Here is a 13,831-nt window from a genome sequence, read left to right as displayed (position 1 = left end):
ACAAATATAAACAAATGGCATCTAGCAGTGGTTAATACATGTGAGTTCCCATTACGCTCCCTTGCTTTCTCCTATGCTGTCCCTTACTTTGTACTTGGAATCACATAACTGAGGACTGAACCAGGAACAGACGTTCACTTTCCCTTTCCTCTCTTTATCCATTTGTTGCCCAGGGGTCGAGGACCCTTGGTGAGAAGGCAGAAGGAGTTATGAGACAGAAGGGGACCCTACTCCCTCCTATAGGTTGCTTTAATTTACAAGTGCCTCACCTGTGTCACCTGGCTGGAATTCACAAGTACTGTCTAAAGAAGGTAGGGTCAGGGTTTATCTTCTTACTGTATATTGAGAGAATGAAGGTCCAAGGGGATAAGATGACTTGTGCAAGGCTACACACACACACCTATTAATGCATCTGAATGAGGGCTGGGGGATGGTGCAAGACTTCATTAAAGTCGGTCTCACTTCTGGTTGGTTCACTTCACTGTGTCTAGTATTTCTAACAAGAAAGCATTTGGGGGGGCGGTGTTTCAGGGATTTGGGGGCTCCGAGGTAGTGCTCTACTTTTGTATTTAAAGGTGATCTGTCTCACTGGGAAGGCGGAGGGGTATACCGGGAAGAGAGAAGGTAGCTAAGGACTAGCTCCAGTTGGCAGGGTCAGGACCAGGAAGTGAGCAGACATTCGATTTTTCTGTTATCCAGCTCAGGGTCCTGGGCAGTGGGGAACCTGCCAGAACTCACTGCAGGAACCCTCACCAGGAAGACAGAGGCAAGAGACTCAAGTTCCTGTGTGCCCAGCCTCGGGGTTGCAGGGCAGGGGGAAGGCTGAAGAGACTCAGAGCCAGGAACACCTCAGTTCAGGGCAGCAAGCAAGGAAGCCCCTTCTAAACATCTGCTTTGGCACACTGTTTACACCATATGCTAATGAAGCAGGGACTCTACTCAGGGAGTTTCTCTGGGTCACTGCTGCTCTGGCCATGGCAAACAAGTCAATCAGTCCAGCACGGGTTCAGGCAAGAAAAATGAAAGAAGGAAAATACTATGGAGGTGATTTCAGGCTTCATATTCCACCCCGTGCTCTAGCTGGCAACAGTCTCCACAGTCCATGAGTGCGGAGGAAGTGAGGGTGGGGCCGGGGCCTGGTTACCACTTGAGACTGGGACCAAGGTCGTCACCATATCTTTTTCCTTAACAGAAAGAAAACTAGGCTGGGTGGTCTGTTACTTCTCAGAGAAGCCACCTGGCCACATTGAATTTACACATTTTCTTTTCGTCTCCTTTTACCATTCTATACCTATTTCCTAGCTCTATCTTGCTTTGTAAAAAAATAAAATCTATGGGTAATTTTAGTTCTTTTCCATATTACCTTATAAGTCAATTCAAATAATGTTTGGATCAAGTGGCATATAAACAAATAAGAAGGCAGAAAGAGAGGGCAGGACAGAAAAGAAGCAAAGAAAAGAGAGGAAGAAGGAGCAAGGAAAATAAGAAGCCAAGTACTCTTGACTCAAGTCTTCTTTGGGCTGCACTGGTGTCATCTTTAAGATGAGTATAGACGTTGCTTATACTGGCTATCTCATCAGGGTCAGAGGAAGGACTAAAGATAAAAGCTTTTGAAAACAAACATGAAGGAAAAATACTGGGGATTATTAAGTATACATTTTATGCTCATTCCACCAATAAAATAATTTAATTTGATTCAAGATGTTTGTGATGAGAAATTTCATTAGCGGCTATAAGAATTAGAGTAATTACCCTAACTAGCTGTATCCACTTAATGTTGATGGGGCCTTGCATCTCACCAGACATCCAACTACATATTAAGGGCCAAGCAGAAAACCAAACTTCTAAGTCAGCGAGAAATTGAAGAGAGAACACGTACCCGACCTCAGTGAGATAAACAATGATCCTCAAATCACAGATGCTATGGGAAACCTGAAAATCGTCCCCTTCCTTCTGTGTTAGGTCAGGTTATTTATTAGCAAAGTTGCTTATCCTGTGTTAGGTTGGGTTATCTGGAGTCCAAATGACTTGCATTTAAATCTCAGCCCCACTGCTTATTAGCTGTGACCTTAGATAAATACTTATCCTCTCTGAGTTTCAGTTATTCCAACACAAAGAGGGCACCAACACCACCCACAGAATAGTCCTGATGGTCCTAGTCACTATTCCTTGAAGCTGTCTCTGAAGCTTGGCTTAGCTACTTCTTCTGCATGGACCTGTCTCCTACAATCCACTTTCTACCAAATTGAAGGCTCACTCCTCTTTGATGCTTGTTCTGAGGACCCCAGCCCATTGTCATCTTTTTCTCCTTTGAACACCTATGGCGGATGTCTCCTTCATTCAGCAGAGGAGGAGTGGTGAGGGAACAGAAAGACTGCAGCCTTCGCAGTCAGACAGATTCTAACTGATTTAAGCTGTGGACTCCTTACCTGGAAAATGGGAATAATGCCACTGATTATGCATAACTAATATAAAGCTTCAATGAGATAACATATATAATATGCCTAGCACTATAGCTGACACATAATAGGCATTTCATCAAACCTCCAACTTCACTGTACTGTCACAGCACTTCTGTGCTGTCTTTCCAATGAAATTAACAGCCAGGGTCAAGAAGGGAGAGTTTGGGCCATGGTGAAAAACAAAACAAAACAAAACAAAACAAAGCCGCCAGGAAACAGCAAAGGTGGGTGTGTAAGTGATATGCATTCTAAGCAGGCTCCCTGTCCCTCCAGCCCTGTAGACTGCTGTTGAGCCCCAGGACTTGTCCTGGCTTCCCTGACTCATTGACTTTTCTAGCAGCAACACATGGGCACAAACTATGTCTTACCCTCTTTGGTTTCCTCACGGACCCTGGTACAGAATTTCAGAGAAGAGAAGGAAAGGGAATAGCTTTTATTTGGTCTGAGAAGGGCGGACACAAATAAATACTGTTGGCTGATTGAAAATGTTCTATAAATGTAAAAGCCTTCTATGAATATATGGTCTCTATCTGAATTTTATCTTATCTCCGAAGTAGAAACATCTCCTTCCATCAAAACTCAATTTGGGGACTGTAGAAAAAAATGAAAAGGCAACTCAAAGATCTTTAGTTCTTATAAGGAATAAAGACATATGGAGTTCATCAGCTAAGAGCAGTTAAGAGAGATGTGGAATGAGGGTGGGGTGTAGATTGAAAAAAGAAATCACCACTACCACATCTCACAGAAGGCAAGAAAGAAATGAATTTCCCATTAACACATTTCAGAAAGCACTTTCCTCCTACCCTGAAGCTGATGAATTACATTTTTAGATAATGTGTGGAAATTTCAGTTTGACGTTACTTCCCTGCTTAGTTCCTAGTCTCAATCAACCAGGTCATTGTACAGAGAAGGAGGGAGTGAGCAAATGACTCTGTGTGGGGGTGTGTGTATGTGTTGGGGGAAGGAGAGGAGGCTCAGTGAACAAGGAATTGATTGGTCTTAGGAACCATACAGTCAGCTAAAGTACAGAAATAGAAAATCCTTAAAATACCCAGGCCTGATTCACATCCTAGGTAAAAATCCTTTGAGACATCTCTCCTGGGATGTGAGAATACTTTCCTCAGGTTATCTGAGTTTGGGAGCAGGGTAGAATTGTCTGATTTGGAAGGGAAGATAAAGGGGAATATAGCCAGGGGGCAAAAAAAACCCCCCCAAAAAACCAAAACCCAAAACCAACCAAATCTGGTCTGTAATCCTGACTACTGCCATCCTGGGGGAAAAAATTGTGTCAATAGAAGCAGAATGTATTTGTACAAACTCTAAACCTCACAGCCTCACTCATTTGCTAACCTGTCCTAATTAGAGAGGATGGGAGGTCTATGATTGCCCTTGATGGGGATGTAAGAGGCACACTGATCACGGTTTACTGTTTGCACTTAACGTTCTGACATTCTCCAAATTCCTCTTAATAAGGCAGACTTCTGCTCTCCCATTTTGTAACCCCATTAGGCTGCCAAATCCTTTCTATACCTAAAAATTTTCCATTCACCCTCATAATACATCTCCCCAAGTCAACAAATCAAAATTATTTTCCTCTTCTTAGTGAAGTACCCATAAGATGACTGCAGAGAGGTGATAAATAAAATGACAGATGCAAATCTATATGATTTTCCTCTGAATTCAGGAGATGCATTGAACTATACCAAGCACATTTGTAAAATCAACAACAAAATTGTACTGATAAATGCTACTATATCCTCCATCCTTCCTATGACTAACAAATATACCTCTGATGTAGAAAAATTTATTTAGCTCATCAATATCTTGGGATTTTCTTGGATATGCATAACTGAGGCTGGGTTTTAGCTATGTGTAAATTTAAGGCAACATCCACTTCAGTTTGGTGCTTGAAAATAAAAAATGGTGAATATAGTAAGAGTATTTTGTGAAGAGACAAAATCTAAAGTTAAGAACCACTCCAAATCTATTCTTCCTTGTTCAGGTAAGCAGTGACCTCTTTCAATAAGTTTAAAAAAACCCACTAGTATTTATTAGTTTTTAAATGCATAGTGTGCTCTTTTCCAAAACAAAAGATTTTGAACTCTAGTTATGTTTCCCTTGGAATAAAAGTTTTCATTTCCTAAGTAATATAGGCTGAGTTGGTTTGAAAAGGAGAGGTGTAAGCTTAGTATTTTCAGAAAAACTAGCAATGTTAAACTATAAAGTGAACAATTCACTGTTAGTCAGAAAGCCCTGGGTTCAAGTCACAGCTTCCCTATTTGGAAGCTAAGTCATCTTGTGCAAATTACTCACTTGTTCCTAAGTTCAAGTTTCTTCATCTGTAAAATAACTATCTTGGGGGTTACATGAAACTCCATCTACTGATGTCAGCATAATGCTTAGCACATAGTAAGTGCTCAGTAAACAATGGCCATTATAATGAATTTGAAGAAATCCCAAATTACTATTTATTTATTTTTAAAGTAATCTTTTAATTGAATTATAGTTGACATATAATATTCTATTAGTTTGAGGTGCATAAATATAGAGATTCAATATTTTATACATTATGAAATGATCACCACAGTAAGTCTAGTTACCACCTTTATCATACAAAGTTATTATAATATTATTGACAATATTCCCTGTGCTGTACGTTGTACCCTCGCGACTTATTTATAACTGGAAGTTTGTACTTCTTAATCCCTTTCACCTGTCCCCCACCCCCACACATTCCTCCCCTCTGGCAATCACCAGTTTGTTCTCTGTATCTATGAGTCTTTTTCTGTTTTATTTTTTGTTCTGTTTTTTAGGTTCCACATGTAACTGAAATCTTGCAGTATTTGCATTTCTCTGTCTAACTTATTTCACTTAGCATTATACCCTCTAGGTCCATCCATGTTGTCACAAATGGTAATATTTAATTCTTCTTATGGCTCAATACCACATGTGTATACATATATATGATATCTTTTATCATATATACATATACACAATACATATATATGTATATATATGTGTGTGTGCATGTATTTTTTATCTATCTATCAATGGACACTCAGATTCTTTCCATTTTTTGGCTATTGTAAATAATGCTGCAATGAACATAGACATGCACATATCTTTTTGAATGAGTGTTTTTATGTTCTTTGAATATATACCCAGAAGGGAAAGGTCATAATGCAATGTCATTTTTAATTTATTGAGGGCCCTCTATACTGTTTTCCACAGTGGCTGCACAAATCTGCATTCCCACCCACAGTGCATAGAGATTCCCTTTTCTCCACATCCTCACCACTACTCGTTTTTGTCATCTTTTTGATAAGAGCCATTCTGACTCTTGTGTGTGTGGTGGTATCTCATTGTGGTTTCAATTTGCATTTCCCTGGTTATTAGTGATGATGAACATCTTTTTATGTGTCTGTTTACCATCTGTATGTCTTCTTTGGAAAAATGTCTATTTATGGTCCTAGGCCCATGTTTTAAAATCATTTTAAAATATTGAGTTGTATGAGTTCCTTATATATTTTAAATATCAACTCCTTGTAGGATATATTGTTTGCCCCAATTTACTTATTTAAATGAGCTACTCTTTTTAAAGCATTTAGTACAGTGCCCAGAACACACATAGGGTATACAGAAACATACAAAAGCTGCTGCTATCATTTTATTTGTCTTTGCTGCGTGCTGTAAGAAATTATGCCAGTAAACTCACCTTAGGGCTAAATGCACATTGCAAGAGTGAATTCAAAGCACTTAGGTGTTTTAGGATTTTTCAAAGCCTTTTATTATTTATAAAGCTATCTCAGAAGTAAAAATCAAATTCCCATAGTGTCCCTATAGGTTCAGTTCCTTAAAAGTGTATGAGGTAACATAACACAACCCACAGCCCTCCCTCGCCTCTCCCTCCTCAACCAGAGAGACTGTATTCCACGTGATGCCTCTTGGCCACAGTGCTGTAACACACCACCACCCCCGGCCCCACTGCTGTCATCCACACCCCACATCTCATCTGTGGAGAGGGACACACAGAATTATTAGCACTTTTAGAAAGCCCCAGAGGAATGGAAGTTACCCAGTGTCACCAAATCAAAACTGAATCGGTTCCTTTAATCAGAGATGTGATTCCAGGTACAAAGGCAGTGACAAAGTATTCACCCTGCTGTCCACAGGTCTTCTTTGCTTATTCTGCTTTTCCACTGAATGATGGCATTAATTAAGCTAAAGATGTGTTATAAAGGAACAAATGAAGAGATGTATTAGAGGTGAGGTTTGGGAAGTGTTACCTTTGTTGGTTGGGCTGCAACTTCTAACCAACTTCATTTTTTTTTGGCATGACCCCAAATTAAGCAACTTTATGTGCCAAGGCTGCTTCATGTTAGTCTGCTGTTTCCAAAGAGGTGCATCCCGACTCTACTTCCTTCGTCCAAATCACAGGAGAAAAGAAAGGTTTCTGTACTAAAACTGGAATTTTAGCTGTCTTCCTTTGCTTTTCTTCCCTCTATCTAAATCTGAACCTCATGTTTCAAACCTTCCATGATAGGTCCAGTCCCTTCTCAACCAACCACAGCCCTGATCGTCTGTTTTGTAAACCAGTCACTCCATACATTCATTTTTGTAATTAATGATGTTCAGTTTCAACACTCCCTTTCAAAGCTTTCAAACCTTTCAAAACTCCCTTCAAAGCTTTCACTTGCCTGAAATGGGTAGAAGACTACTCGTAAGAACTACACTTCATGGGTACAGAAAGACTGATAGTAAGTAAAAAAAAAGAATTCTCTTTTCATCACTGTGATGCAAATAATCACACACTCTACATGGGCAGATAAAAACTGCTTGCCATTGTATACTAATTTATTTCTGGGTGATTTTCTGTTACTTTTTTGTCCTTTCTCTACTCATTTTGGAGCAAGGTGATAACAAGATAGACAATTATCAAAGTGCAATTTGGCATTCCAGCTTTGCTGGCTTTAAGACGTACCCTGAGCTGCCTAACTCTTATGTTGCCTGAGCCGTGTTTCCTTCCCCAAAACACTGATCAGCTAGGAACCTGGGTTCGGTGATGCAGTCCAAAGCTTGAAAAAACAGAAAACAACCAAATAAGAAACAAATTCAATGCTCTGTAGCCCATGGGAATAGTATAGTTTCTGCTGAGGGTCTGGTATTCTTTGCCTGAGTTTCTAGGTTGGGCCGACCCTTGCTGTTCACTTCCCTTTTTCTGCAGCAGCGGAGGTTGCAGGTGGATGAAGGAGAAAAATAAAGGACATGGCTCCCGGGCCATCACATGTTCACAGCTGCACACAACAGCAACTTGGGACATATGCTTTCCCTCCCTGCTATCTAGATTACCTTGATGTGTCCTTCCACAATTGGAAAAAGAAAATCTAGTATTTTTGAGTAGGTAAGTAACAGAAATGTCCACAAGCACTGTAAGGGAATCTTAAACCTGGCACTTTCAGTAAATTTGGCTTTACTCTGAAGGCTGACTTGCATTCCCAGAGGAAGATAAATATTGTTATCTTTGCCTCCTGTTATACACAAGAGTCTTGTTTAAAGCCATAGTGCATACTAAGAAGACTCTCCAACGGATGGTCAGCAGACACTACTCAGAGGAACACACTATTTCACTGGGTTATGGGGTGAGGGTTGGGCCAGGATCGTCATTTAATACAGGCAAGGGTGCCCTGCTCATGCTTCTGGATAAGAGCATGCTTTGGAAACTGGGGGTGACTCCCAGCTCCACCATCTACTAATAACTGTGATACCTTGTTAAGTTATTTAAACTTGCTAAGCTTCAGTGTCCTCATCTAAAGAAATGGAGGCTGTTCCCAGTGCTAAATGAAATAAGGTATGTCCAGTGCTTAGCAAGTACCTTGCACAGAGTAAGTACTTGATGAATGACCGCAATTTTGTCTTCAGTACCACAACACTTCAGTCCGTGCCCAGATTTCCCCTCTGTGTTCTCAAATGCAGAATACATTCACAGCCCACAGACAGGAGTGAATCCAGTCTACTGGCAATGCCATCAACAAAGAGTCTGTCTCTGTCTCTCTCTCCCTCTCTCCATCCCTCCATCCCTCTCCCCACCCCTTAGTCAGTCAGTCTGTCCGTCTGTATCTATCTATCTATCTATCTATCTATCTATCTATCTATCTATCTATCATCTTATAACCTTCTAAGGGAATCTATTATATTCTCTTAGTAGTTTGGGCTGGAAAATCTTAATCTTTAATTCTTATCTCTTTGCCACTTCCCATCCCCCAATCCTCCCACTGGATATTTAGAACTTCTTATAAACTTCACAGGATTGAGATGCATTGAGATCTGTAGGAGGTGTTGAAGGAAAAGGGGGGACTGGGATGCTAAAAATCAGGGCAACAAAAATACCTATGATGTCATTTACCCTGACTTCTGAACCACCAGCAGCAGCCTTTCAATTTGCCTGGTGTGATACCTCACCTCTCCCAGCCTGTGTTGTCACTCACCCACAAATGTAGGCCTCAGAGGGTCTTCCGCTACAGGGATTCCCACTCCTTCCCCACCTCCCCACAGTCCCATCTCTCCTCCTTCTCTGACTTTTAGTGTAGCCAATTAAACCTGAACAACGGGTAGATGGAGGAAATATGCTGCATCTATGGAATGGTACAGCAGGGACCAATTTCACTGTTAATTTAAAATGCTAGAATTAATTAGGTAGTGTAAATGAAGAATTTAATAAGCACTCTTTACAACCACAAGTTCTACTTTTATTAAACACTGCTACCAAATGAGGGCAAATATCTCCGGTCTCTCTATATTTCCTTGCCTCATTCCCATAAGTTCTCTGCAAATAAAATTCTTTTTTTTTTTGGCCTGAATTTAAAAAATGCACAATTATAAATTTATGCCTGAATTATATTTCTGCTTTCAACCCATAAGCTTCTTCTTTAAGCTCAGATGCTATTGTACGTCTCTGCTTGTACTGGAGAGGGTGCTAAACAAACCAAAGTTGACAATTTTGGTTTTGTATACCAAATTAAAGGCTGTCTTAGAAGCTGTCACTCCTATTCAAATCCACTCGGTGAACTACCAAATTAGCATTCTTTCAGTAAAGGAATCTGCTTGTTTAAACATGTGTCTTTAGAAAACAAGGAACAACACCATGAATCAGTACTTCTCAAAAATCTCACTACGGTTCTAAGGGAACTCTTTTGAGAAGGTGATTAATAATACTCACTAATACAGCTGGCAGAGTTTCTACTTAGAAGGTAAGGCTACACCAAAAATACATTTTCTATACAGGAGTGGGAGGAAGAATCATATGCTTAACTGGTTTTAATTTGGTTTGAATTATCATCCTATTATATAAAGATTATTCCAGAATCTAAACATTGGCTTTCTGAGAGCACAGGCAATTCTGTTAAAGAATGGATGATCCAGTGCTCTGGGATAAGATCATCAAAGCCCTGGCCCTTTTCAGAGACCTTGATAAAATTTCTCCACTCTAGCCACTCTCCTTGAAACATACTGACTGTATCTATAATGAGAACATCTCCCCTTCCTAAGAGACTGCTATGCAATAGGCATTGTGCTAAGCAGTATATATCCAGCCTCTCATTTAATCCTCACAATAAGCCCTTTGAGATAACTATTATTTTCCAATTTTACAGATGAGAAAATTATGTTTGGAGGGTTATGTGACACATTTTCAAGTTATTTTAGTTTAATGGTTTTGCAAAGTACTGAATTTATATGGGGGATAGATTTACAAGTGAATTAGAATAATTGAAAAAAAATATGTATGTATATTCATATACATTGGATTCTCTGATTTAAAATCAGGATGATGTATTCTCCTAGTTTAATTATAGAGCTTCCTTTTTATTATATAGGCTAGTTGCTCATCATGTATATTCTCCAGAGAAAGGGAAATAAAAGTCAGCTCTCAAAAATAACAAATACTTAAAGGTGAATATGCATGATTTTAGGAGTGGAGCACTGGAGAGAAGCTGCTTCACTGCTGTCATGATGTAACCCAATATATTTCTAAGAAAATGTTCTCCCTTCCAAAAGATTGCAGGGAAACTCCCCCAACCCCAAAGAATTACAGTGTCATTAGGTCCTCCATGAATGCTTCTGGATGGGAAAAAATCAGAACCTAAAAATCTCAAATATTGAAGTTGTATAGGATATTGTTTCACTTTTCAAGTAAAAAGTCTCTGACTTCTCAGAGTATCTTCAAAACAAACAAAAAATAAAGTAACTCAAATGCAGATCTTCACTGAGCATCTCCCTCCTACTTCAGAGTAGTTTCATTCCAGAATAATCTGTTATTTTAGGGCCTACGTCTCCCCAGGGACCATGGGCAGTTGTGACCTCCTTCCACAAGCCCACCGCTTTAAAACACTGTCACACACAGAAGAACTTTGGACACACACAGACCAAATGTCTGAGAGGAGAGGAATAAGTAGATAAAAAGGAGGAGCATGGACTAGAGGGAGGGCAGAGGGCAGAACTGAGAACTAAAGAACAAAGGGAAGGGGTGACTGATTAAAAATAAAAGGGATAAAACCAAAGAATTATTTCACAGAAAGCAAAGCTGAAGAAGCTCCAAATTCATCATTTTTGTTCTAGTCCTACAAACCTCAGTACAGTTTTCTGTAGTGCACACACATATACATTTATTACCACATGTCCATGCCATCCATGAATGCAGGATCCACGTGGCAGACACTCAGATCCATCACCATGCATGCGCATTTCTGCTAAGGTTTGCACATTTAATGGAACAACATAGCTGCGATTTCCAAACCTAGAGTGTTGAAGAAGAGCATACCTGTAATTTTGTCTCTCACGAGTTTGCAGGATTCTATTTCACCAATGCTCCCAAAGAGACTCCTGAATTCCTCTTGGGTCATGTTCTGGGGTAAATAGTTGACTATGAGGTTGGTTTTGCTGTCATCTGTGGCCGCCCCTGTCTGCATGGGAGAAGGACAGTTTCTATTGCTGCTGGAGGGTCCATTGCTCGTATTGGATGTCGGGCCATTTGACACCTGAGGCTCCATGGTGCTAATTATCTAAACAAAAAAATAAAAATGATAAAAATAAGCCTTTTGAAATCTCAAAGACATAATTAAAGTCTTTTTCAAGATTTGATTTAATTTAACTTTTTCGAAGAGAAAGAAAACAAGACAAAGCAAGATGGAGCAAAAGAGACTGGGTTGTGAACACAGCCAATTTAGAAGCATGTTTTAAACCAAAATGTTAAACTCCCCTTGCTATTTTAGGCCAGCCCATAGATTTTGAACACAGACTAGAATGCAGTGGGAACTCTCCCATTATTTTGTTAATGAAAAGCTAATTCCTGTTTTCATTACACAATCACTCTGAGAAATGTATACTTAAGCCACACCAAATTATAATTAAAATGTAAAGTAATAATCATGATTAAAATTATAGTTCCATTAAAGCTGAAAAAGCTAAATATAGAGGGCTATGCTCACAAGATCAAATTCAGTACCTGTTTATTAACTATCTCCTAAAGTAAAATGACATTAAATTAAGTAGGGCTGTTGCATATGGGAAGGGTTTAGATTTTCACTGATGCTTAAGCACTGATCAGTCTTCAGATTTCATAGGCACATGCTGGGAAACTACAGTCGTCTGCTGATATTTTGACCCAGCCACTCTGTTGTTACTATTTCTTCCGGACCTCTATTAAAATAAAAGCACATAAAAGAAGAGCTTTCTCTGGGTTTCCACCTTACATCCAGCATATCCCAAGGCTGTCCTTTCACACCTTACTCAAAAAGGACATTTTCAGGATGTAAATAGTTAATTAAACAAAGATTTCCACAAATGTCTGAACTGTTCCAGGCAGCCTGCATGGGAATAAAGAGGTGAATAAATCTTAGTCTCTACCCGCAAGGAATTTCCTGTCTACAGAGGATGCAGACAGGCAAACGGCTGGCAGAAGGGTGACAGACAGGTAGTGGAGGAGTGATTAACCCTGCTAATAGCACAGGGGGATTCAGGAAAAAGTACTGAGAAGATGGTGCTAGGATGAGGTTTTCATGGAAAATGGGTTTAAGCTCATGGAGTTAGGTCATGAAGATGCCCTATATGGTACGACAAACATGGAGAATCACAAAATTTCAGAACTAGAAGACACTTAAAGGAATAAAATCTAGTTCAAAACACTCAAGTCTGAGATGAATTCCAGCAATGTTTTTGTCATAACGAGAAAGTGGGGCAGAGTCTGGGCCTGCACCCAATTTTCCTGGCCTCAAACGCAGCCCATCAGTCCCACTTTTCCATCCTGTCCTACTGTCATCTCTTAGTCACCCTTCAGAGGGCTCTGTCTTCTCTGAAACTCATCATCACCTCCTTGGAAATGGAATCATGCTCTGCCACATTAGCTGTGTGACCTTGGGAAAGAAACTTACACTGTAAGAGACTTAGTTTTTCTCATTTGAAAATATGGGAACAATGGTGCCAACCTTGCTAGGGTGGTAAGAATGAACTGGTGGTGTGACAGAAAATGCCTGAATAGTGGTGGGAATATAACTGCAACCATCGATATTAATTAAAGTCACTCTGCCAAGCATCTGACGTGACTTCTCTCACTCCTCACAGGAAGGCAATGAGGTATATTCTAATAGTCTCTACATTTTATATGAGAAAACCATGGCTTAGCAGAGGGTGGATAACTAGCAGCTTCCATTACTATTGCCATTTGGCTGCTCAGAGAATTTTTGGGAATAAATATTCTAATATAACATACATGTGGTAGAGTACATAGACATTAAGGGTATAATTCAAAGAATGTTTACAAAATGAACACAACTCACACCTTTCGGATCACTATAGTAACTTCAGTCACATCACAAGAACTTTCTTCTTGGCTTCAGGTCAACTATGAGGATCTGGAAGGCTGGTGCAGATGGCAAGTAGAAAGCAAAGAGCCTCTGGGAAGAATCTTAAATCATGCACTCAGCACTGATAGAAACTGCATCCAGCAAAACCTAGTCAGCTGCTCTGTCTTTGAGGCAAGGGTCCAGGAAAAATGAGGGAGCTGTGTCCAGGGGCGGGGGCCATGCTAATGGAGATGATGTTGTAGAGCATCATCACAACTCCTGGCTGGGTGGGGGTGCCTGCTCAGCCAAGCCGTCCGGCCCCCTGGGTCTGTGCAGTGCCTCCATTTGCTGTGTCGTCTCACTGCTTCAGTGAGTCAGGTGTCCAGGCAACAAACACACGGAGCACTGCCAACTCAAGAAGGAACTTGAAAAACAGAGTTTATCTAAATCAGGAGGCTTGGCTAGCAGAACCACAGAGCTGGCCAACTACTACATTTGATTTAATGGCAAAAGAGGGCCAGTCCCACAATGTAC

General features: G+C 40.2%; 1 protein-coding gene across 1 annotated transcript in view; it reads right to left on the bottom strand.

Annotated features, from left to right (window-relative positions):
* Positions 1-13,831, bottom strand: part of ELAVL4 (ELAV like RNA binding protein 4) — a 92,553-nt gene that overhangs the window by 40,981 nt on the left and 37,741 nt on the right. The window contains 1 exon segment of the mRNA XM_036026063.1: positions 11,278-11,518. Coding sequence (XP_035881956.1) covers positions 11,278-11,518 — 241 coding nt within the window.

This window comes from Phyllostomus discolor, chromosome 5 (assembly GCF_004126475.2).
Source record: "Phyllostomus discolor isolate MPI-MPIP mPhyDis1 chromosome 5, mPhyDis1.pri.v3, whole genome shotgun sequence".
NCBI classification, from domain to species: Eukaryota; Metazoa; Chordata; class Mammalia; order Chiroptera; family Phyllostomidae; genus Phyllostomus; species Phyllostomus discolor.
This window is presented reverse-complemented; position numbering and strand designations above follow the sequence as displayed.